General features: G+C 40.8%; 1 protein-coding gene across 9 annotated transcripts in view; it reads left to right on the top strand.

Annotated features, from left to right (window-relative positions):
* The window catches only part of GART (phosphoribosylglycinamide formyltransferase, phosphoribosylglycinamide synthetase, phosphoribosylaminoimidazole synthetase), a 39,762-nt gene that overhangs the window by 1,218 nt on the left and 14,650 nt on the right, over positions 1-23,894 (top strand). For 3 of the 9 annotated variants that reach the window (XM_055373924.2, XM_031005099.3, XM_031005100.3), the window contains exons 2-14: positions 2,995-3,147; positions 7,006-7,101; positions 7,572-7,746; positions 9,861-9,972; positions 10,757-10,825; positions 11,433-11,558; positions 13,521-13,608; positions 13,851-13,936; positions 14,121-14,289; positions 17,498-17,729; positions 20,227-20,321; positions 21,479-21,588; positions 21,932-22,130. In XM_055373924.2, the coding sequence (XP_055229899.1) occupies positions 3,003-3,147; positions 7,006-7,101; positions 7,572-7,746; positions 9,861-9,972; positions 10,757-10,825; positions 11,433-11,558; positions 13,521-13,608; positions 13,851-13,936; positions 14,121-14,289; positions 17,498-17,729; positions 20,227-20,321; positions 21,479-21,588; positions 21,932-22,130 (1,702 nt within the window). In that variant the 5' untranslated portion in view covers positions 2,995-3,002. The other 6 variants (XM_063702718.1, XM_063702716.1, XM_031005095.3 and 3 more) reach the window with 4 other exon arrangements.

The raw sequence follows: 23,894 nt of genomic DNA, 5'->3' as shown, positions 1-23,894 counted from the left end.
CCACTGTCACATTATAAACGTGCTAAGGCTTGGGTGTCTCGGCTGGGGAGCAGTCAGGCAGCGCCCAGGGCGGGAGGGAATCAGACTAGATTCTCGCCGCGGAGACCCAGGGCCGCCCGGACCAATGGGGCAGGGAAGCAGTCGTAGGGCGGGGCAGTGAGGGGCGGTGCCGGGCTGGTGCCGCGCTGGTCCCGCGCCGGTCCCGGTGGGCCGACTTCCGGCGAGCGGGGAAGCGGGAACCAGGTGGCCACCCGGTGTCGGTGCGTAAACCCCCTCCGCTTTTACACGGAGCGCGCTTAGGCTTTGCTTTGGGGATTTAAAATCGCGAACTGAGTGAAACCATAGAAACTGATTTGTAGAAATTTTCCTGTTGTTTGTAAATGCGGTGGGTGGGGGTTGGCCATGTGCTTTTCACTTGCTACTGTTAGCTGGTTTCTATTTGCTCTTTTACTTTTCCTGTTTTCTAAGATGTCAAGGCCTTTTTGTGTCTTTATACATTTTTAGGACATAACCCTAAATTGGTGTACTTTCTCTTTATGCACCCGTTGTCTCTGGCAGATTACTTGGTTAATTTTGTAGTTGGTTTCCACTTTATTCTCCATATCCTCTGATACAGCTTTATTTGCCTGTCTTATTCTGCTTATGTTACCCATTCTGAGGAATGAGGCCCAAGGTTAGTGAAGTCCCCCCAGGTCTGCCTGCTAGTATGGGGCAGCGTCTCTACCCAGGCCAGGGCGCTGTGTGAGACTCAGGAGCCCAGGCGTCCTCACCACTGGGTAGTAATGCTATTTTCAGTGATCCACTAGAGTAAACAGAATTTCCCCACACTACTGCTATATTCAAACTAAAGATGTAACATTTGCTCTAGATTTAAAGATCTGTTTATTTCTGGCCGGATGTGATGTAATCCCAGCACTTTGGGAGGCCAAGGTGGGTTGACCATTGGAGGTCAGGAGTTCGAGACCAGCCTGGCCAACGTAGTGAAACCCCATCGCTACTAAAAATACAAAAATTCGCCTGGCGTGGCGGCGCACGCCCGTAATCCCAGCTACTTGGGAGGCTGTGAGGCAAGAGAATCGCTTGAACCCGGGAGGCGGAGGTTGTAGTGAGCCGAGATCACAGCACTGCCCTCCAGCCTGGGCGACAGAGAGAGACTGTCTAAAAAAATAAATAAAATTAAAAATCTGTTTATTTTAGATACACATGGCAAGTAAAATGTGTTTTCCCGTTACACTAAAGTAGCTGTTCCTTCCGAGACTGTAATTTAACAGGGTTTTTTTTTTTCCTTTCTCAAATTTTTAATGATCATCGTTTTACTTGTTGAGAGAATCTGAAGCAAAATTGCTTCCGTTAGGCTCCACCCCCTCTTACCTGTGTGACCTCCAGCAAGTTATTTACCTATCTGGGCCTCCTTGTCTCATCTACAAATTGGTGATAGTAATAGTATCTCCCTCATAGGATTCTTTCATGACAAGCATTTTAAATAGTACCCTGCCCAAGGTTAAGTGCTCAAAAAAATGTTAGTTTTGTATATTGTCAGCTTACATTTTTCTTAAAATATGTAATCCCAACATCATCAAAATAAGTTTTCAATTTTCTTTTTCCTGTTACCAGTTTGCCTTGTGGTAAGTAAATGTAACAAGTTAACATTTACTACTGCTGAGTGCCAGATTGTACTTATTTATAAATGTCATTTCAGTTAATCTCCTAGGTTACACTGCTGTTGTGTCCATCCTTCTAAGTCTCAGGTGCTAGAACTAAAGTGAAATTAGTTGGAATTTGATTTTTGCCTTCTCTACCAATATTCTAGCATATTGCGCTATTTGAATTAGGAGTCAGCAAACTATGGCCCACATACCAAATCCTTCTGCTGCCTGCTTTTGTACAGCTCACCAAATATGAATGATTGAGAAAAAGAACAGGAAATAAATGAGGTTTTTGTGACATGTGAAAATTTTATGAAATTCAAATTATAGTATCCATACATAAAGTTTTATTGAAAGCGAGTCACGTTTATTTGTTACAAACCTTTGATGGTTTCCTACTACTTAAAGTACTGATAGGCAACAGTGATCTCTGACCCACTGCCTGTTTATGGGTCCATTAAGTTTTTCTGGACATTGGCACATTGATTCATCTTTGTATTATCTTTGGTTGCTTTCCTGCTAAGGTGGCCGAGTTGAGTAGTTTTGACAGAACTATGTGGCCCTTTTTGTGTAAAGTTTGCTTACCCCAGTTTTCAGTATATCCTTTAATTTATGATAACCTAATTATCTGTAAGATTTCAAGGTTTAAAAATTGATATTTTATAATACATTTTGAGTCTAAAACAAGATTCATTTCATAACTAAGGCATGATGATTATTAAATCTTTTTGAAGTGAAGCCCAGAGAGGGGAGATTATCACATAAGGAGCTGAGAGTCATCGTTTGACTCCTTAACCTAGCTCTCTAGGCCAGCCTGCCTTCTTTTTGAAATACCTCCCTTATGCTTATGATGACAGTCATATTTCTCAAATTATGAATCCCAGTTTTTCAAAAATGAATCATTGGATGAAAATGTCATTTGTATGAGTACAAATGATTACTTAAATTATATCTACAAATCTGGATTTTTTTTTTTTTTGAGATGAAGTCTTGCTCTGTTGCCCAGGCTAGAGTGTAGTGACATGATCCTGGCTCACTGCGATCTCCTCCTACCAGGTTCAAGCAATTCTCCTGCCTTGGCCTCCTGAGTACCTGGGATTACAGGCACCCGCCACCATGCCTGGCTGATTTTTGTATTTTAGTAGAGATGAGGTTTTGCCATGTTGGCCAAGGCTGGTCTCAAACTCCTGACCTCAAGTGATCCACCTGCCTCGGCCTCCCAAAATGCTGGGGGTACAGGCATGAGCCACTGTGCCCATCCCTGGGTTTCTAAAATGTGCATCCTAAGATATAAACTGTGGTTTTCTTTCTGCAGGTTTCATTTTCCTTTGGAATTTCTGCTTTACAGACAGAACAATGGCAGCCCGAGTACTTATAATTGGCAGTGGAGGAAGGGAACATACGCTGGCCTGGAAACTTGCACAGTCTCATCATGTCAAACAAGTGTTGGTTGCCCCAGGAAACGCAGGCACTGCCTGCTCTGAAAAGATTTCAAATACCGGTAATCATGTTTTAAAGTGGGGAGTAATAGTTATTATTTGTTATTAATGGTATGCTGTCAACCATATCTGTACTTTATGTTAATAAAGATAGGCTGGGCACAGTGGCTAATGCCTGTAATCCCAGCACTTTGGGAGGCCGAGATGGGCGGATCATGAGGTCAGGAGATGGAGACCATCCTGGCTAACATGGTGAAACCCCGTCTTTACTAAAAATACAAAAAATTAGCCGGGCGTGGTGGCGGGCGCCTGTAGTCCCAGCTACTCGGGAGGCTGAGGCAGGAGAATGGCTTGAACCCAGGGAGTGGAGCTTGTAGTAAGCTGACATCATGCCACTGCACTCCAGCCTGGGCGACAGAATGAGACTCCATCTCAAAATAAAATAAAATAAAGATAGACTGCTATTCAGGGTTGAGTGCTTTCCTTGACCTTAAAATTTATTTGGTAATTTGAGTGCTTGCCAATATGTTATAAACTTAAGGTAACCTATTGTTCAGAATATGGCATTTCCTTATCTTAAACTGTTTTAAACCTGATAAAACACATCCATTGGAAAAGTAGTAAGTGCCTAATACAGATTAAAGGCATTTTGATGTGTATTTTTGTAAATGGAAAGTTTAGTATTGCTATTAAATACAACTTTCGGCCATGTGCAGTGGCTCACGCTTACAATCCCAGCGCTTTGGGAAGCCAAGGCAGAAGGATCTCTTGAGCCCAGGAGTTTGAGACTAGCCAGGGCAATGTAGTGAGACCCGATCTCTACAAAAAAAAAAATACAAAAATTAGCCAGGCATGGTGGTGCACATCTGTAGTGCCAGCTACTTGGGCAACAGAGTAAGATGAGAACCTGTCTCACAAAACAAAGTTTTTAACAGTTGTTACTCTAATAGATCTCAACCCTTATCTCTCTCTGACTTTTTTTTTGTTGTTGTTGAGACAGTCTCACTCTGTCACCCATACTGGAGTGCAGTAGCGTGATCTCAGCTCACTGCAACCTCTGGCTCCTGAGTTAAAGCAATTCTTCTGCCTCAGCCTCCCGAGTAGCTGGTACTACAGGTGCATGCCGCCACACCCAGCTAATTTTTTGTTTTTTTAGTAGAGACCAGGTTTCACTATGTTGGTCAGGCTGGTCTCAAACTCCTGACCTCAGGTGATCTGCCCGCCTCAGCCTCCCAAAGTGCTGGGATTACAGGCATGAGCCACCGTGCCCAGCCTCCACCCTTATCTCTCAATTGGCAAAAATGAAAAAATGGTCAGTTCGTATACTACATTAAGCTTGTCAGTGGCTTCAGAAACTCCTCAGTATTCTAATAATACTTAGAATAAAACTCAAATTCCTTACCATGCCTTTCAAAGCCCTTTGTGCAGTCTGTCTTCTGCCTGCTCTTCCAACCTGATCTTTTATATCCCTTTTTCTCTTTTCACTATACCCTGTCCATGCTGTCCTACCAATTTCCCAAGCAGAAGCTTGCTGCTTTGGACTTTATATTTGTTCCCACCCCTTACCATGACTGTCTCCTCATTATTCAGAGCTCCACTTAAATGTTAGCCTCCTTAATTATATCTCTCCTACAGTTTCTTACTAAAAGCAAGTGTCTATCCCCATTTCACTTGTTTATGATCATGAATGTCTGTGTTTATTTTTACTTCACTGTTGTCTGTCTCCTGTGTTCTTTTCCTCCACTAGAATATAATCTCCAGTAGAATGTAAGCTCCATGAGGGCAAGGAACTTGTCTGTCTTGTTTTGCATGGTGTGCACAGTGCTTAGTTCCCTACGTGGCACATAATATTTATGGAAAGAAGAGCATGGACCCAACAAGCCACAAACTGGGAGAAGATAGTGGCATGTATATAAGACCAAAAGGAATAAGACAAATTAGCAAATACCTCCTTTTCTGGGATGTTAGTTCTAGGGGTGAGGTATTTGTTTATTAGAGAACTGGGACAGTTTATCTGCGATTGAGGTCATACAGGCAAGCCCATCAAAATCTCTTAAGATCATCATGAGACGACTACAAGTAGTCTTGTAAGACTACTAAAGAGACCTCTTCCTCTTGTTGCCCTCTGCTATACTGATATAGTTGACCCTGCTCAGCCTAGTTGTGTTCACAACCACTAACCCACAGTGCGTGGTACTCCATCCTAATCACATTCAGGCAGTTGCTGCAGATTGAGGACCCTACCTTTTCTGGACTTGGACCCTATACAGTAGTCACCAGCCTATCCACAATTTTACTTTCCACAGTTTCAGTTACCCACAGTCAGCTGTAGTCCAAAATATTAAATGGAAAATTTCAGAAATAATTCATAAATTTTACATTGCACACCAGTCTAGCATAGCGTGATGAAATTTTGTGCCGTCCAACCTGAGACATGAATCTTTTTGTCCAGCATATCCGTGTTGTTACTTACTAGCCCTGTTGGTTGTCAGATTAACTATCATATTATCTCAGTGCATGTGTTCAGGTAACCCTGTTTTACTTAATAATGGCCCCAAAGCTGATGCTGGCATATAGTTATAATTGTTCTATTTTAGTATTAGTGATAGTTAATCTCTTACTGTGCCTAATTTGTAAATTAAACTTTATCATAGGTGTTTATGTATAGGAAAAAACATACTATATATATAGCGTTCAGCACTGTGGTTTCAGGCATCCACTAGGGATCTTAGAATGTGTCCTCTAAGGATAAAGAGGGACAACTGTACATCACAATATCACTTCTTGTACTCTGTACCAATGGCAGAGTGATTGCAGACTTCAGCTGACTTAACGAATGGTGTTCCAGACACAGTGAAGCAGGAGAGCCCCTATGGAGCCAAACCATGTTGAGTATGTGGTTGATCCTACCGCTAGTTACTTAGAACTCCACAGAAGAAAATTTACCTGACTTGCAGGTTGGAGAAGATAGGTTCCTCTTAAAAGCGTCATTGAGTTCTTAACTTAAACAGCTCTGCCCCAAAGAGATCCCTCCTGACCCAACCCAAAATAGCCTCTCAATTCACTTCATATCAAATTTGCTTAATTTGTTCATATTTGCTGTTTTTTTGTTTGTATATTTATTACCCAGCGTTCCTACAGCAGATTGTAAACATGTTAAGTATAGGGACCCTGCTTGTGTTGATAAATTTTTTTTTTTTTTTTTTTGAGACAGAGTTTCGTTCTTGTTATCTACCCAGGCTGGAGTGCAGTGGTGCGATCTTGGCTCACTGCAACCTCCGCCTCCCCAGTTCAAGCGATTCTCCTGTCTCAGCCTCCTGAGTAGTTGGGATTACAGGCGCATGCCCCCACGCCCAGCTATTTTTTGTATTTTTAGTAGAGACGGGGTTTCATCATATTGTTCAGTCTGGTCTCGAACTCCTGACCTTAGGTGATCCACCCACCTCGGCCTCCCAAAGTGCTGGGATTACAGGCGTGAGTCACCGCGCCCTGCCGTGTTGACATCTTAATACCAGTGCTGAGGACAGTACTTAGCACATAGTGGATTTTCAGTACAATTGATTGATTGACATTAAAAGACCAATTTCTGAGTATATCTTACGTTTTTTGTTTAATATACAATCAATATTAGTGACGTGAACAATATCATGGAGGTGATACTTTATGGCTCTTTGGGAAGTTTATTGGTGTTTTCATCTGTCTACAATGATAACGGAGAACTGAGCTCTGTTGGTTAGCCTAATGCACTCTCCTCTGAATTTCACGTGTTGAAACTGTCATCTCTGCCAATATAAGAAAACCAACAGATAACAAGCATACTAAAGTATAGAACTTAGTTTTTTTAGTGAGACACTTAGTTTACTTAAGTGGAATGTTTTTGTAAATGCAGTGGTTTTTTTTTTTTTTTTTTCTGTTTACAGCCATCTCAATCAGTGACCACACTGCCCTTGCTCAATTCTGCAAAGAGAAGAAAATTGAATTTGTAGTTGTTGGACCAGAAGCACCTCTGGCTGCTGGTAAAGTTTGTTTCTGTTTATTGTTACAGTATATTCAGTGCAAACAGAAGCTTAGGGATCATCTAATCCAATTCATTTTACAGATGAGAATTTGTAATATTATATTGGAAAAAGAGCTTCCACTCTCGAAATTTATGGAGTCTAGATTTTTTTTCCAAGCATCAGTTATATGATGAGTTAGAGATCAAATTTGCAGCCATGGAAAACATTTTATATGTCTTTATTCTGCTGTATTCTGGTGTGTGTTTAATAATCCATATATGCAAATATAACAACTTTTGATAGATTTGAATAACATGTTAGTAGCATTTTATCTCTATCCAGTAGACAACATGAAAAAGTTAGTTATCCTCTGCCACCAGTCATCTGCCTTGTCTAGATGTAGATATAGTCTGATACTAATTCATCTTCAGGCTGAAAAGCCCCTGGGGAGACCTTGGTTCACCTAGGGCTACTGTTTTCATCTATAGGGATTGTTGGGAACCTGATGTCTGCAGGAGTGCGATGCTTTGGCCCAACAGCAGAAGCGGCTCAGTTAGAGTCCAGCAAAAGGTTTGCCAAAGAGTTTATGAACAGACATGGAATCCCAACTGCACAATGGAAGGCTTTCACCAAACCTGAAGAAGCCTGCAGCTTCATTTTGAGGTAGGTAAATGGTTGCCTGTGAAGAACAGTTGTTTAGTTTTGGTATTTAAATACACAGGTCAGTGGCCAGGCACAGTAGCTCACCTGTAATCCCAGCACTTTGGGAGGCCAAGGCAGGTGAATCACTTGAGCTCAGGAGTTAGAGACCAGCTTGGGTACCATGGTAAAACCCTGTCTCTATAAAAAATACAGAAAAAAAAAAGCCGGGCATGATGGTGTGCACCTGTAGTCCCAGCTCCTCTAAAGGCCAAGGTGGGAGGATCACTTGAACCCAGGAGGCGGAGGCTGCACTGAGCCAAGATTGTGCCACTGCACTGCAGCCTGGGTGACAGAGTGAGACCCTGTCTCAAAAAAATTAAATAAATATACAGGTCACTTCTGTGTTGAAAATGTAATGCTAGGTCCTTTGGCTGTCACAAGATGTAGTAAGATAATTAAGGAAAAAACTTTCTCAATAAATATTATGTGGGTTGTCGTTTTCCAGAACCAAAATAAAATGGGATCCTATGCATACAGAGTTTATATGATCTTGTGGCCTTGCAGGAAGATGACATTTTTAATAAAATCTGAGTAGTTCCTCGGGGGAAAAATACACTTGGTTCTGCAGTTGTGCACTCTTTTCACAGCCATGTTTTTGGTTTTTGGTTCCCCGCCCCCCACCACCACCCCCCAACCTGAGACGGGGCCTCTCTCTGTCACCCAGGCTGGAGTGCAGTGGCGTGATCTTGGCTCACAGCAGCCTCTGCCTCCTGGACTCAAGTGATCCTCCCACCTCAGCCTCCCAAGTAGCTGGGACAATAGGCACACACCACCACTCCCAGCTAGTTTTTGTATTTTTTGTAGAGACGGAGTTTTACCATGTTTCCCAGGCCGGTCTCAAACTCTTAAGCTCAAGAGATCCGCCTCTCTCTGCCTCCCAAAGTGCTGGGATTACAGGCATGAGCCATAACACTAGGCCTCACGGTCAGATTGACAAACGCAGTGGCATTTTACAACATAAAGAACATTGATTTTTTTTTATCATAAATAATTAACCAGAGTGAGTAATCATCACTTGGTCATCTGCCACCACTATTGCCATTTTATTTTATTTATTTATTTATTTATCTATTTTTTTTTTTATTTTTTTTTTTTTGAGTCTCGTTCTTTCACCCAGGCCGGACTGCAGTGGCGCTATCTCTATCTCGACTCACTGCAAGCTCCGCCTCCCAGGTTCACGCCATTCTGCTGCTTCATCCTCCCAAGTAGCTGGGAATACAGGCGCCCACTACCACTCTCGGCTAATTTTTTGTATTTTTAGAAGAGACGGGGTTTCACTGTGTTAGCCAGGATGGTCTCGATCTCCTGACCTCGTGATCCGCCCGCCTCGGCCTCCCAAAGTGCTGGGATTACAGGCGTGAGCCACCGCGCCTGGCCACTATTGCAATTTTAAATTTCAAAATTAAACATCCTTTGTTCTCTATTATGTGGAAAGCATTGAGCAATTAATGAGCGTTAGTAGACACATGCATTTGCCCTTTTGTTGACACTTCTGCTTCCTGGTTATGTTTTCCTTTCAGTTGTATCAGTTTCGTTTTTTTTTCATTCATATCCTACAGAGTTTCTTAAACACTGAATATTATTATTTCCTAGCAGCCAGATGCCTTGAGCAAGTAACAGTTTTGTTACTTACTTTGGGTAAGTCTCCTTCCAGACCCCCAGGCCCACTTGATAATTTCTTATGTGTACTCCCAGAAATGGTCTGTGTATGCTTACTGTTGTTATACAGCCGCATTTTCTACTTGAATGAGAGTACTATTTGCTACTTTGTATCTTGGAGATTATGCCATATCTACTCTATACATCTACTTATTCTTCCAAAGATATTGCCTATGTAATCTCATGATAAATGAAAAAAGCAAAATTATAGGTACTGTATGATTGGAACTACAAAGGAATATGTAGGGGAAAAAATCCTGGTGGGAAGTACATCAAAATGTGTTGGAATGATAATTATTTTTTTTCTTTCTGCTTTTCAGTCATTGCTATAGCATATCGTTACAAAATCCCACAGCATTTTAAAATCTTGAGTTGTAATGGTTTATTGGATGTTGACAATTACTCTGTCTTTACAGTGCAGACTTCCCCGCTTTGGTTGTGAAGGCCAGTGGTCTTGCAGCTGGAAAAGGGGTGATTGTTGCAAAGAGCAAAGAAGAGGCCTGCAAAGCTGTACAAGAGATCATGCAGGTAGGCTGGGTCTTCTGAAGAAATTTACTTTTCTATTCATACTGAATAAATACCCTTTTAAGTTTAAAAAATGTTCCTCACAATAAGGAAAATCTATTTTGCAAACATATGGGTAAGTTATTTTTTATAATCCCATGTATTATAATCCATCTCTATAAAATAGTTATGGATTTACACTGTAAATTAAACCATGATTGTATTATTTTGAAGTAAATTGTAACATCCTTTGTTGTCTGCCACTGAAAGAAAATCCTCAGACTCTAGAACATATAAATAAATTATCAAGCCATCCATGAGGACAAATACTTTTGTCCCACGTGTCCCAGGTCTAAGAGAAGCAAATTAATGAATGAATATGCCTTGTCTTTCGTGATCGATCTTTGTTGTTGTGGATTTTCTGTTCTTGTAGAAATCTACTTTCACAAGCATGCTTTAGTATAGTTATTACAGCCAAACATGTATAATTATAATTGGAAGTAAGGATTAAGTGGCGATAATGAAAACATCTGTTTTTCCCATACCTTATTTGAAACTGGATCACCAAATCTTCAGGAGAATATTAGAGATGTGTTTATTCCGTCTGTACCAGTGTTAGCTACACTATTGCCACATTAAAAATAGGAAACATTTATATGTTCCCTTTGAGTCTTTCTGAAAGGGAAAGAAAAATTACAGTACTCACTGGTTCATAATACAAATGCTGGATAATGCTAAAAGTCAACTAAGTATCAAAAACTTACCAAACCTCTTTTTTTAAAAAAAAAAAAAAAAATCTTACAATCAGGAGAAAGCCTTTGGGGCAGCTGGAGAAACAATTGTCATTGAAGAACTTCTTGACGGAGAAGAGGTGTCGGTATGTATATTCATCTTTTTGGCTTTTGTAGTGTATAAGAAGCTGTCATCTGACCTGTGTACCCCAGAAAAGACTTGATATACTCTGGTTGCTTCATGTAAAAACATAAACCCAGCAGTTACAAAGGAATTTGTATACTTTTATTGTTGGGGGTGCAAATGAAAAAGTAATCAATCCTCTGTTAGTCATCCCTAGTGTGTTAGTGGGGGCACTTGGACTTACATGACACACTATTGAGGTTCTGGATTAATTCAAGCATTCATGCTTTTTCTTTCATATACAGTTTATTGCACAATAAATAAAGTCACCTTAAACCAAGTTTTAATGCCTGGAAGCTTAAAGTGGGAGAAAGGTTGAAATCTTTCACTTCGAGAGTAGCTTGATGTTTTCTAACTTCCCTCAAAAATTACAAATCCTTCAGAAGTTGAGTACGTTATGATTCTTGATGTATGTAGCTTAATGTTATTGACGTTTCGGTTCATTTCTCTGCAAAAAAAAAAAAAACTTCCTCAGAGAAGAATTAAGGGACATATAGTTTGCCTCACTAAATTTTTTTTTTTTAGTTTTTGACAGTTAACATAAATGGACTATTTTGTTTTCTTTATAGTGTCTGTGTTTCACTGATGGCAAGACTGTGGCCCCCATGCCCCCAGCACAGGACCATAAGCGATTACTGGAGGGAGATGGTGGCCCTAACACAGGGGGAATGGGAGCCTATTGTCCAGCCCCTCAGGTACTTCCCGAAGACTCTGCTGAAGTCTTGTAGTAGTTTGGTTTTCTCAGAGAACTCTTAGATGATACTTTCTATTTTGTTTTGTTTTCTGTTTGTTTGTTGCTATGAATTATGTTACTAATCAGCAATTAAATGAAGAGTATCTTTTCTGGTCTCTAAAACTAACTTTTCCTAAAAGCCTTTTTTGAAGAACTAAAATAAGCCAATCTAAAGTATAGTATGGGTTGAATAGATCCTCCTATTCCCTCCTCTCTGCAGCCAATTTTTAACACATGGGAGCCTGTTGTGGTCTTGGATTCATCTTTGGATATCCGTGGTTCAGCACAAAAGTGTTGTCTGTGTGTATCTGTGTGTGTGTGTGATATGAATTGAGAACCAAGTCAGATCAGAATTTCTAGTGTGCGTGTGATATGAATTGAGAACCAAGTCAGATCAGAATTTCTAGTGTGCGTGTGATATGAATTGAGAACCAAGTCAGATCAGAATTTCTAGTGTGCGTGTGATATGAATTGAGAACCAAGTCAGATCAGAATTTCTAGTGTGCGTGTGATATGAATTGAGAACCAAGTCAGATCAGAATTTCTTGTGTGTGTGTGATATGAATTGAGAACCAAGTCAGATCAGAATTTGTTCTGATCTTTCTACTTCATAACAGACAACACGTTTCCAAACAATTTCTGCACAGTTTTTGTTTTTGTTGTTGTTTTTTGAGACAGAGTCTTGCTCTGTCACCAGGCTGGGGTGCAGTGGCGCGATCTTGGCTCACTACATCCTCCACCTCCCGGGTTCAAGTGATTCTCCTGCCTCAGCCTCACAAGTAGCTGGGACTACAGGCACAGGCCACCACGCCAGGCTAATTTTTGTATTTTTAGTAGAGATGGGGTTTCACCATGTTGGCCAGTATGGTCTGGATCTCTTGACCCGTGATCTGCCCACCTCGGCCTCCCAAAGTGCTGGGATTACAGGCGTGAGCTACCATGCCTGGCCTTCTGCACAGTTTTTTTTAGGAATTTGTGCTCTTGGCATATAAGTAGGTTAGCAATCCGAAAACTCACCTATTCTTTTCATTGAAGATAGTCATAATTGTTTGTGCTAATGTAGTGCCCCTTTACATATTTTTCTTGCTTAAAAGATTAAAAATAGGCTGGGCGCAGTGGCTCATGCCTGTAATCCCAGCACTTTGGGAGGCCGAGGCAGGTGGATCACCTGAGGTCGGGAGTTTGAGACCAGCCTGGCCAACATGGAGAAACCCCGTCTCTACTGAAAATACAAAAATTAGCTGGGCGCGATGGCACATGCCTGCAGTCCCAGTCCCAGCTACTTGGGAAGCTAAGGCAAGAGAATCACTTGAACCCGGGGGGCTGAGGTTGTGGTGAGCCAAGATTGTGCCATTGCACTCCAGCCTGGACAACAAAAGCGAAACTTCACCTCAAAAAAAAAAAAAAAAAAGATTAAAAATAAACTTCATTTTTTTTAAAAGACTTCATAAGTGTAGGCCAGGCACAGTGGTTCACACCTGTAATCCAAACACTTGTATTAAAACTACCATTTGGTAATAGTGTATTCTAAGAACTATATCTGGGTCTAATTTTTACAATTAAATTCATAAACCCAGAATCTTACATATATAGACTTATGAAATATGCAGCGTATACTGGGAAGAGTACAAAGAAGCCTTAGGGTAGGAGAGAACTTGTTTCATTTCTGTTACGTTTCGGGAAGTTATTTTTGGCTAGTTCTTTTAAGAGTGTATTTTTTGAAAATCGTAAAGCTAAAATACCTACTTGATAGAGTCATTGTGAGGATTGAGAAAGTTTAAATCTTTCAAGTTCAAAGTGTTCAGCCTGTTTCAGGTAGTAAAAAAATGAGTTATCCTCATCATCCCCTTCTGTTGTCCCATGTAATACTACTTAGACTTTTTAAGTTACCTGTTACATTTAAGTGTTTCTGCACGTTCTCCAGGTTTCTAATGATCTATTACTAAAAATTAAAGATACTGTTCTTCAGAGGACAGTGGATGGCATGCAGCAAGAGGGTACTCCATATACAGGTAGGCCCACCCACATTACTATGGAAGCCACCTATAGAGTAACTTTCTACTTTTGATAAAACTTATTTTCCATTCCCTTTTTTTTTTTTACCACTTTTTAATGGACCATTTTTTAAATGTTTATGATTTTTCCAAAACTTTGATTATTAGAAGTTTATGTAGTAGATTTTATATTTGTAATACAGTGTCTTCATCATAGATTTTATTTCTCTCTCTTTTTTTTTTTTTCTTTTTTAATGAAGGTATTCTCTATGCTGGAATAATGCTGACCAAGGATGGCCCAAAAGTTCTAGAGTTTAATTGCCGTTTTGGTGATCCAGAGTGCCAAGTGGGTAAAAATTATCAAAGTATTACTTAGTAGAAGATATATGTTATTTTAATCTTGGAATTTATCAGCCTGGAAGTAATTACCTTTGGGAAATTCATGCAAGTTCTGCTAGTACCCCAGTGAATAAAATGTTTAAGGAAAACTAAAATTTATCTCACCTGCCATGTGGATTATGTTTTTCCAGGTAATCCTCCCACTTCTTAAAAGTGATCTTTATGAAGTGATTCAGTCCACCTTAGATGGACTGCTCTGCACATCTCTGCCTGTTTGGCTAGAAAACCACACCGCCCTAACTGTTGTCATGGCAAGTAAAGGTTATCCTGGAGACTACACCAAGGGTGTAGAGATAACAGGTGAGTGTCAGGGAGCAAGAGGTTGGAGTACAACGTGACAAGTGCCAGCACCACAGCAGACCCCCCTCTCACACTAAGGCTTGCTCTCGATAAGAGTGTGAAGCCATCAGAAACCTTTCAGAGGGTCTTAACCATGTTGCTTATTGGATATGTGTGTTCAAATATCCGCAATTACTGTATTCAGAGAACCGTTGATTTCCCTTCCTGTGCAAGGAAGACATAAGTGGCAGAACCACATCTCCGGAGTGTCACCCAGTGCAGCCTTCCACTTCCACCTGCCTAGAGCCAGGGTAATAATGAGATTCTCTGAGAGTCAGAGGAACATTAGTACAAAGTATATCAATAAGATATATTTTAGAGGTGAGGACTCTGAATTATCACAAATGCATACAGTTTTGTGTGGTTTGACCCCCAGTTTACAGTGCACCCCATAGTCACTTGGATGGCAAAATTCAAACAGTTTCAAAGTTTATCCTCTTTTTTTTCTCTCTCTTTATATAAAGTAGGTGAAACATCTCGTTAAATGATGTTAAATCTAAGTTCCAGTGCCATAAGTCCAAAGGCAGACCTCTGTGACCCCTAGCAGGCTATAGTTTGGCCACTCTCCGTGCTCCAGTAGTGTATTTGGGGGGTTTCCTTTTTTTTTTTTCGAGATAGACTCTAGCTCTGTCACCCAGGCTGGAGTGCAGTGGCACGATCTCGGCTCACTGTAACCTCCTCCTGGGTTCAAGCGATTCTTCTGACTCAGCCTCCCAAGTAACTGGATTACAGGTGTGTGCTACCAGGCCCAGCTAATTTCTGTATTTTTAGTAGAGATGGGGTTTCACCATGTTGGCCCGGCTGGTCTCGAACTCCTGACCTCAAGTGATCCGCCTACCTCATCCTCCTCAAGTGTTGGGATTACAGGTGTGAGCCACCGTGCCCAGCCTCCAGTAGTGTATTTAATTCAACAACCCCATAAACTGTCTTGCCCAGACACCAAGTCCATTGCCTTATGAATCCCACGCATGGCAGCTAGGCAGGCAGTTAGGAATTGATTCCTTTTGAATATGGACAAAGAAAGAAATGGGCCAGAACCAAGATCCCTTGCATTGGTAAAATTTCCCTAAGATTGAAGTAACAAGTGTATAATAGTTCTGCCAGAGCAATATTGAGTTTTACCAGTACTGGCAGGCAGAGTAGCCATTCAGAATCACTAAATGGCTATGTGTTGTAAAAACACTCAGGGAAGATGTATATTAACAAACTGCCAAATAGGATGCTAACAAAAGAAATAGAGACGGAAAAAGAAGACCACCAGGAGATGGAAGAATGGTTTTCTAAAAATTAAGAAAAAGTGTTATCTTTATATAAACTGTCCCCTTTGGTCACTTTAGAATTTAGAATATATAGTCTAATAATGTTTTAAGTATAAAGCTGTATCTGAGAGTTTAAAAATAATTCAAAATACAGTGAAGGGGTAGGAATTTGGGGCTGACCCCAAAACTTAATTTAAGCCAAGTTTGTCTTAAAATCATACAAGTGTTATAATAGTGAAAAGATTACTTATGTTTTGCATTGTACTGATCATATTGGTTATACTGAAAAAAAAGAAACTTAAGTCTCATGATCCGGTTAAAAAAAAAAAATCGAAAAAGAAAAAAAGCAGCTTTAATTGAATAACTGTGATGAAAAGAAGTTCCTTTACAGGCCAGGCACGGTGGCTCATGCCTGTAATCCTAACACTTTGGGAGGCCGAAGCAGGCAGATCACTTGAGGTCAGGAGTTCAAGACCAGCCTGGCCAACATGGTGAAACCCCGTCTCCACTAAAAATACAAAAACAATTAGCCAAATGTGGTGATGCATGCCTATAATCCTAGCTACTCAGGAGGCTGAGGTGGCAGGATGGCTTGAACCCAGGAGGTAGAGGTTGCAGTGAGCTGAGGTCGCACAACTGCACACTCCAGCCTAGGTGACAGAGCAAGACTCTGTCCCAAAAAGAAAAGGAAGTTCCCGGCTGGGCGCAGTGGCTCATGACTGTAATCCCAGCACTTTGGGAGGCCCAGGCAGGCAGATCACAAGGTCAGGAGATCGAGACCATCCTGGCTAACACGGTGAAACCCTGTCTCTACTAAAAATACAAAAAATTAGCCGGGCATGGTGGTGGGCACCTGTAGTACCAGCTACTCAGGAGGCTGAGGCAGGAGAATGGCGTGAACCTGGGAGGAGGAGCTTGCAGTGAGCCAAGATTGCACCACTGCACACCAGCCTGGGCGACAGAGCGAGACTCTGTCTCAAAAAAAAAAAAAAAAGAAAAGGAAGTTCCCTTACTCTTAAGGAAAAGATTAATGTGATCAGATGCAGGATTTTTGTTTCTTTCCTCATTAAACAATTGCTTTTATAATGAGATTTACGATAACACAAGAATTTAGGTTGTCATCCTAAAATAGCAGACAGTTCTTAGGAGAAAGGTCTATTTACTATTACATTGCATTAAAACCTGTCAGGGCCGGGCACAGTGGCTCATGCCTATAATCCCAGCACTTTGGGAGGCCAAGGCGGGCAGATCAGGAGGTCAAGACCATCCTGGCCAACATTTTCTAACCCCGTCTCTACTAAAAATACAAAAATTAGCTGGGCGTGGTGGCACATTCATGTAGTCCCAGCTACTCCTGAGGTTGAGGCAAGAGAATTGCTTGAACCCAGGAGGCAGAGGTTGCCGTGAGCGGAGATCACACCACTGCACTCCAGCTTGGCAACAGAGTGAGACTCCGTCTCAAAAAATAAAAGAAGACCTGTCTGATAGGGAAGGTTCTTTTAAGTGAGATAAAGATCTTTAATTTTTATGTATGTATTTATTTGGAGACAGGGTCTCTGTTGCTGGGTTTGGAGCAGTGGTGCGATCACACCTCACTGCAGCCTCAAACTCCGAAATTCAAGTGATCCTCCCACCTCAGCTGGTGTGTGCCGCCACACTTGGCTATTATTTATTTATTTATTTATTTATGTAGAGGCGAGGTCTTGCTCTGTTGCCCAGGCTGGTCTCTAACTCATGGACTCAAGCAGTCCTTGCCTCAGCCTCCCAAAGTGCTGGAATTATAGGCATGAGCCACCGCACCTAGCCAAGTTAAAAAAAAAAAAAAAAAAACTTGTGGAAATTGTAAATCACTTCACAGTGTGAAATACTGTTGCTATTTCAAATCATATGTCAAATATGCTCTCTTCTAGGGTTTCCTGAGGCTCAAGCTCTAGGACTGGAGGTGTTCCATGCAGGCACTGCCCTCAAAAATGGCAAAGTAGTAACTCATGGGGGTAGAGTTCTTGCAGTCACAGCCATCCGGGAAAATCTCGTATCAGCCCTTGAGGAAGCCAAGAAAGGACTAGCTGCTATAAAGTTTGAGGGAGCAATTTATAGGAAAGACATCGGCTTTCGTGCCATAGCTTTCCTCCAGCAGCCCAGGTAAAACTCTAAGCAAGTTAGCTGTAGTGCCATTTCAGAAACTGGCCTAAATGGCTATGTAGAACATTTCATTAACCCTATAAGTCATTCAGTATTCTTTTCTCTCTGTGGGACTGATACAATCTTGGTTTGTATTTTGTTTGAATCAAAACTGGTTATAGCAATATTCAAATTAAATGGAAAAAACTTCATGATAGCGTAAGTTTGGAAAGTTTAGCAAAATCACAGTGGTACTGATTTTTATTTGTTTTCTATTTTATTTTATTTTATTTTTTTAATTTTTTTAACAGGGTCTTCCTCCCTCGCCCAAGTTCTCATGCCTCAGCCTCCCAAATAGCTGGGACTACAGGCACAGGCCACCATACCTGGCTAATTTTTTTGTATTTTTTGTAGAGATGGGGTTTCACCATGTTGCCAAGGCTAGTCTGAAACTCCTGGGCTCAAGTGATCCTCCTGCTTTGGCCTCCCAAAATGCTGGGATTATAGGCATGAGCCGCTGCACTTGGCCTGATACTGATTTTTATTGCTTGCGTTATCACATAGTGTTGTATTTGAAACATAGTTCATGGTTTTATCAAAGAACTGAAGATGAGAATACTGGTCATCTAACTTTGTAATTTGATTTGATTATACCGTAAAGTTTGACAGTCTCATTTTATCACTGTGTTTGTATCTATTACTAAAATGTATTTTTTGACCTCTTACTGATTCATTGTTGGTATGTACAAACTGTTGACTTGTAAAATCAATAAAGTCTTAGTTGGAAATGTGGGTGTTTTGATTTCTTTTTTTTTTTTTTTTTTTTTTTGAGACAGAATTTTGCTCTTGTTGCCCAGGCTGGAGTGTAGTGGCATGATCTCGCCTCACTGCAACCTCCACCTCCCGGGTTCAAGTGATTCCCCTTCCTCAGCCTCCTGAGTAGCTGGGATTACAGGTGCCTGCCACCGTGCCCAGCTAATTTTTGTGTTTTTGGTAGACATGGGGTTTCACCATGTTGGCCGGGCTGGTCTCGAACTCCTGACCTCAGGTGATCTGCCTGCCTCAGCCTCACCAAGTACTGGGATTACAGGCGTGAGCCACCGTGCCCGGCCTGATTTCTTAAAAATGTATCACATTTACTATTGTTCATGAAGTTCATTTACGGATAATGAATAAATTTTAAGACAAAATTTTTTTACCAACATAATTCAAGCTATACTGTTACCAAGAGGCAGGTTTTTTTAAAGTTTAAACACAGATTTTCCAAGAATCAAGAACATCAAAATATCATGCTAAAAATTTATTTTTCATTTAAAAATGACTAGATTCCATTGAAATGACCTATTTCAAGGGACTGCAATCTCAATTCTAGTCTGAATTATTTAAGTTATAAAGATGAAAAAATGGAAATGCCACAGTGTTAGTTGCTACTGGAGAAAAGGTTTTTTAACATCAGTCTTTGTTTTCTATCTGAGAGTGACCCAGAGCTGCTGGCTTTATTTGAGTTAACTGCCAATGCACTCAACTGTATTCTGGCAGCTTGTCTTTTTGTTTTTTGTTTTTGTATGCTTTTTTTAAAGACACTTCTATAAAAACACATATTTCTTCATGTATCACTGCATCCCAGCAGGCCAGAGTTCTCATTTTTGCAAGTCAAGACTACAAAATCTGCAGTGTCATTCACAAATTTGATCTCTAAATGTACTGCTCCGACTTGTGGGTCCTATACAGAAGGAAATGATGCACTGAGTATCTTTACCTGGTTTTGCTTTTGTCATAGTGTTTACTGTCCTCAGCTATTAGGAAACAGATACAGTTATATATTATTGAAATTAAGAACTCAGTTTAATTATTTAGGGATACTTGTGTACGGTTTTTACAAATCTAATTTTCACTTTTTTGACTTGATTAGGCATTCCTCTCTTGTTCATACCAAAATTGAACTGAGAAAAGTTGCAGCAAAATATCAGTATTTCTACTTTTAAACAGATGGTTGCCAGGGTCTGGGGTAGTGGGGAATGGGGAGTTATTTAACTGGGACAGACGTTCAGTTTTACAAGATAAAGGATTATGGAGATGGATGATGGTGCTGGGTGCACAGCATTATAATTGTATTCAATACTATTGAACTGTTCACTTAAAAATGGTTAAGGTGCTGAATTTTATGTTGTGTATATTCTACCTTAATAAAAAATCATTTAAAAGAATCAGTATATTTAGCAGCCTGTGAGAAGTACTTGTGGAAGAAATAGGTGATTGAGTTAGAATAGCGGTTCTCAGGGATGATGTAATCAAGTCAACTGGGGAGATTGTTCAAACTCATTTCAATTCCCAGAGCCTGCCCTAGACCAGTTAAATCAGAATCTGTACAGATGTGGCCCAGGCACTGACTTTAAAAAAATTTAAGCACTTTAGGGTATGTGAAAATCACTTGGGATATCTTCTGCTTTAAATAATATTTTAAGATTAAAATAATTTTCCCTGGCGTTTAGGTGATGACTTGTTTTTAATTCTTTAGGAGTTTGACTTACAAGGAATCTGGAGTAGATATCGCAGCTGGAAATATGCTGGTCAAGAAAATTCAGCCTTTAGCAAAAGCCACTTCCAGATCAGGTCAGTGATCCTATACTTTGCTAATTCATTAACTTTGATATACATTGTGAATGGATTTGGGTTTTATATTTAACAGGAATATTTTCCAAAGCAATGTTTGGTTATTGTAAGTTTTGCCCTGCTTAAGCCAAACCCAGTCTTCTGCTTTCTTTTCTTTAATATTAAAGTATTTCTCATCTATCATGTTAAACTCAAAAGGATATGTATGCTCCTTTTTTTTTTTTTTTTGAGGCAGAGTCTTGCCCAGGCTGGAGTGCAATGGCACCATCTCGGCTCACTGCAACTTCTGCCTCCTGGTTTCAAGCGATTCTCCTGCCTCAGTCTCCCAAGTAATTGGGATTATAGGCACCCACCATCATGCCTGGCTAATTTTTGTATTTTTGTAGAGACATGATTTCACCATGTTGGCCAAGCTGGTCTTGAACTCCTGACCTCAGGCAGTCTGCCCACCTCAGCCTCCCAAAGTGCTGGGATTATAGGCATGAGCCACCATGTCTGGCTGGTCCTTTAGTATTTAATTACTTTCTTTTTTTTTTTTTTTGAGACAAAGTCTGGCTCTGTCGCCCAGGCTGGAGTGCAGTGGTGCCATCTCGGCTAGCTGCAAGCTCTGCCTCCTGCGTTCACGCCATTCTCCTGCCTCAGCCTCCCGAGTAGCTGGGACTACAGGTGCCCGCCACCACGCCCAGCTAATTTTTTTGTATTTTTAGTAGAGACGGGGTTTCACCGTGTTAACCAGGATGGTCTCAATCTCCTGACCTTGTGATCCACCCGCCTTGGCCTCCCAAAGTGCTGGGATTACAGGGGTGAGCCACCACGCCCAGCCTTAATTACTTTCTTAATCAATTCTTTGAGCACATGGTGTAATCTCTCATACTCAGGAAGGGCATCTCTTGTTTCAGCCATTCTTATGAACAAGTGGTATGTATATACGTGTTTAACCTATTAACATGTTACATGTTAATCTATTAAATTATTACATTCTCCCAGTTGATTTGATTATGTCATCTCTGAGAACAGCTGTTCCAATCATCTATTTCTTCCAGAAGTACATCTCACAGGCCGCTAAATATACTGGTTTTTTTAAACTAGTAGACATTTAAATAATTACATGTTTAATCTATTAAAATGTAGCAAGTAATTAATTTCCTCTCCAACAGGCTGTAAAGTTGATCTTGGAGGTTTTGCTGGTCTTTTTGATTTAAAAGCAGCTGGTTTCAAAGATCCCCTTCTGGCCTCTGGAACAGATGGCGTTGGAACTAAACTAAAGGTAATCAGACACCTTTGTGAATAAAGGCCTTTTAGGAAAGACGAGGAAATTTATATCAAATATGTATTTTTCTTCTCTTGACATATATGAGCTAAAAAGGACCATACCAAATAACCATGTAAAATGGCTAAAATATCTGCACATTTCTAATAACAAATTATTATTTAGATTATATTTGGATGGAAGGGTACTTTAGAGGATAAAAGGGGATGCTTTTAGACCAAGTAGCTTGTCAGAATTTCGTGTTCTTTTGTTTTTAGGTGTTAAGAGCAGCTAGCCAAATGGATAAGATACAATTTTGAACTTATTCCCTAATGTGGATGTTTATATTGTTCTTACATAGATTGCCCAGCTGTGCAATAAACATGATACCATTGGTCAAGATTTGGTAGCAATGTGTGTTAATGATATTCTGGCACAAGGAGCAGAGCCCCTCTTCTTCCTTGATTACTTTTCCTGTGGAAAACTTGACCTCAGTGTAACTGAAGCTGTTGTTGCTGGAATTGCTAAAGCTTGTGGAAAAGCTGGATGTGCTCTCCTTGGTATGATCAGCCATTTTAATCAATAACATGTCATTCTTCTTTTTGTGTTTTAGCCCTATGTAAAAATGTGATCAGTGCCAATGTAGCTAGCAAGAGAGACTGTATATCACAAGATGCATATATGCGATATGCACAAATGAAATATAGGTAAAACTACCTGAATTAAATTTAGAGCCTGCTACCTTCAAAGCCCTCCTCAAGGGTTTGTCTACTAGACCCGTACTCCCAAACTGTCAGGCAGGCCTTATCTTTCTTCCCAATTTTTGGCCACCTTTTAACATCCCCATCAGTCTCAGTAGCCTCCTCAACAAACAGGTCTAGGAGTTATTTCCTCCTTATTGACCCCACGGTACAGGCAGATGGGTTCCTGGCATTCCGGATCTTAACTAAAGCCAAATTTTCCCATAGAGTGACATAAATAATAATATACGCCCAAGTTTTATAGAAGTATCTTTATACATGAAATGTTTGAGCAAAATGAATCTGTAGGTTGATCAAGGAACAAAACAACCTCTTTTTTTAATTAAAAAAAAAAAAAAAGGGGAGTCTCTCTTTGTCACCCAGGTTGGAGTGCAGTGGTTCAATCACAGCTCACTGCAGCCTTGACCTCCTGGGTTCAAGGGATCCTCCTGCTTCAGCCTCCCAAGTAGTTGGGAACTACAGGCATGTGTCACCAACCCAGCTAATTTTTGTACTTTTTGTAGAGATAGGGTTTTGCCATGTTGCCCAGGCTGGTCTTGAATTGCTGGGCTCAAGCTATCTTCCCATCGCAGCCTCCCAAAGACACTGCCTCTTTTTTTTTTTTTTTTTTTTTTTTTGAGACAGAGTCTTGCTCTGTCACCCAGTCTGGAGTGCAGTGGCGCAATCTTGGCTCACTGCATGCTCTGCCTCCTGGGTTCGCACCATTCTCCTGCCTCAGCCTCCCGAGTAGCTGGGACTACAGGTGCCCGCCACCACACCCGGCTAATTTTTTCTATTTTTCAGTAGAGATGGGGTTTCACCGTGTTAGCCAGGATGGTCTCAATCTCCTGATCTCGTGATCCGCCTGCCTCGGCCTCCCAAAGTGCTGGGATTACAGGCATGAGCCACCGTGCCCGGCCAGAAACTGCCTCTTTTATATGACCATTTAAACCAGAAATTGTGCCATCTTGCATCTGCGCATGTGTGCATCTAATCTCAGCTGGTCTACCCAGGACCCCTTGAGCACCAACCCTAGTCCTCCACATGACCCTTTTCCACGCTGACAAGATGAAAGAAACAGCCAAATTGCAGGCACAATTGCATAATGATGGAAAAGAAACAGAAGGTGGTTCAGCTACAGCAGATGATAAAAACTTCAGTTCTCCTTAAGAAGTTAAGGGTAAACAATATCTCTGGTATTGAAGGGGTGAGTATGTTTACAAATGAAGACCAGAGATCCACTTTAACAACCTAAAATGCTGGTAGCATTTCTCTGGGGCAGTGAACACTTTCACCATTACAGGCCATGCTGAGACAACGCGCTGACAGAAATGCTACCAGCATCTTAAACCAGCTTGGTGCAGACAATCTGACTAGTTTAAGGAGACCGACTGAAGCTCTGCCCAAATAGTCTGTGGATGGAAAAGCACTGCCTGCTAATGGAGGGGATGGTGATGAAGTTCTAGATCTTGTAAGGAGTTTTGATGAGGCTATTAAGAATGAGGCAAACTGAATTGAGTCAACTTCTGAAGAAGAAAAGATGTGAAGTAACTAGGAGCTGCTATTTTACATTATGACTGCTTT

This window comes from Gorilla gorilla, chromosome 22, assembly GCF_029281585.2.
Source record: "Gorilla gorilla gorilla isolate KB3781 chromosome 22, NHGRI_mGorGor1-v2.1_pri, whole genome shotgun sequence".
Lineage (NCBI taxonomy): Eukaryota > Metazoa > Chordata > Mammalia > Primates > Hominidae > Gorilla > Gorilla gorilla.
The sequence above is the reverse complement of the archived record's forward strand: the minus strand, read 5'-3'. Positions and strand labels throughout refer to the sequence as shown.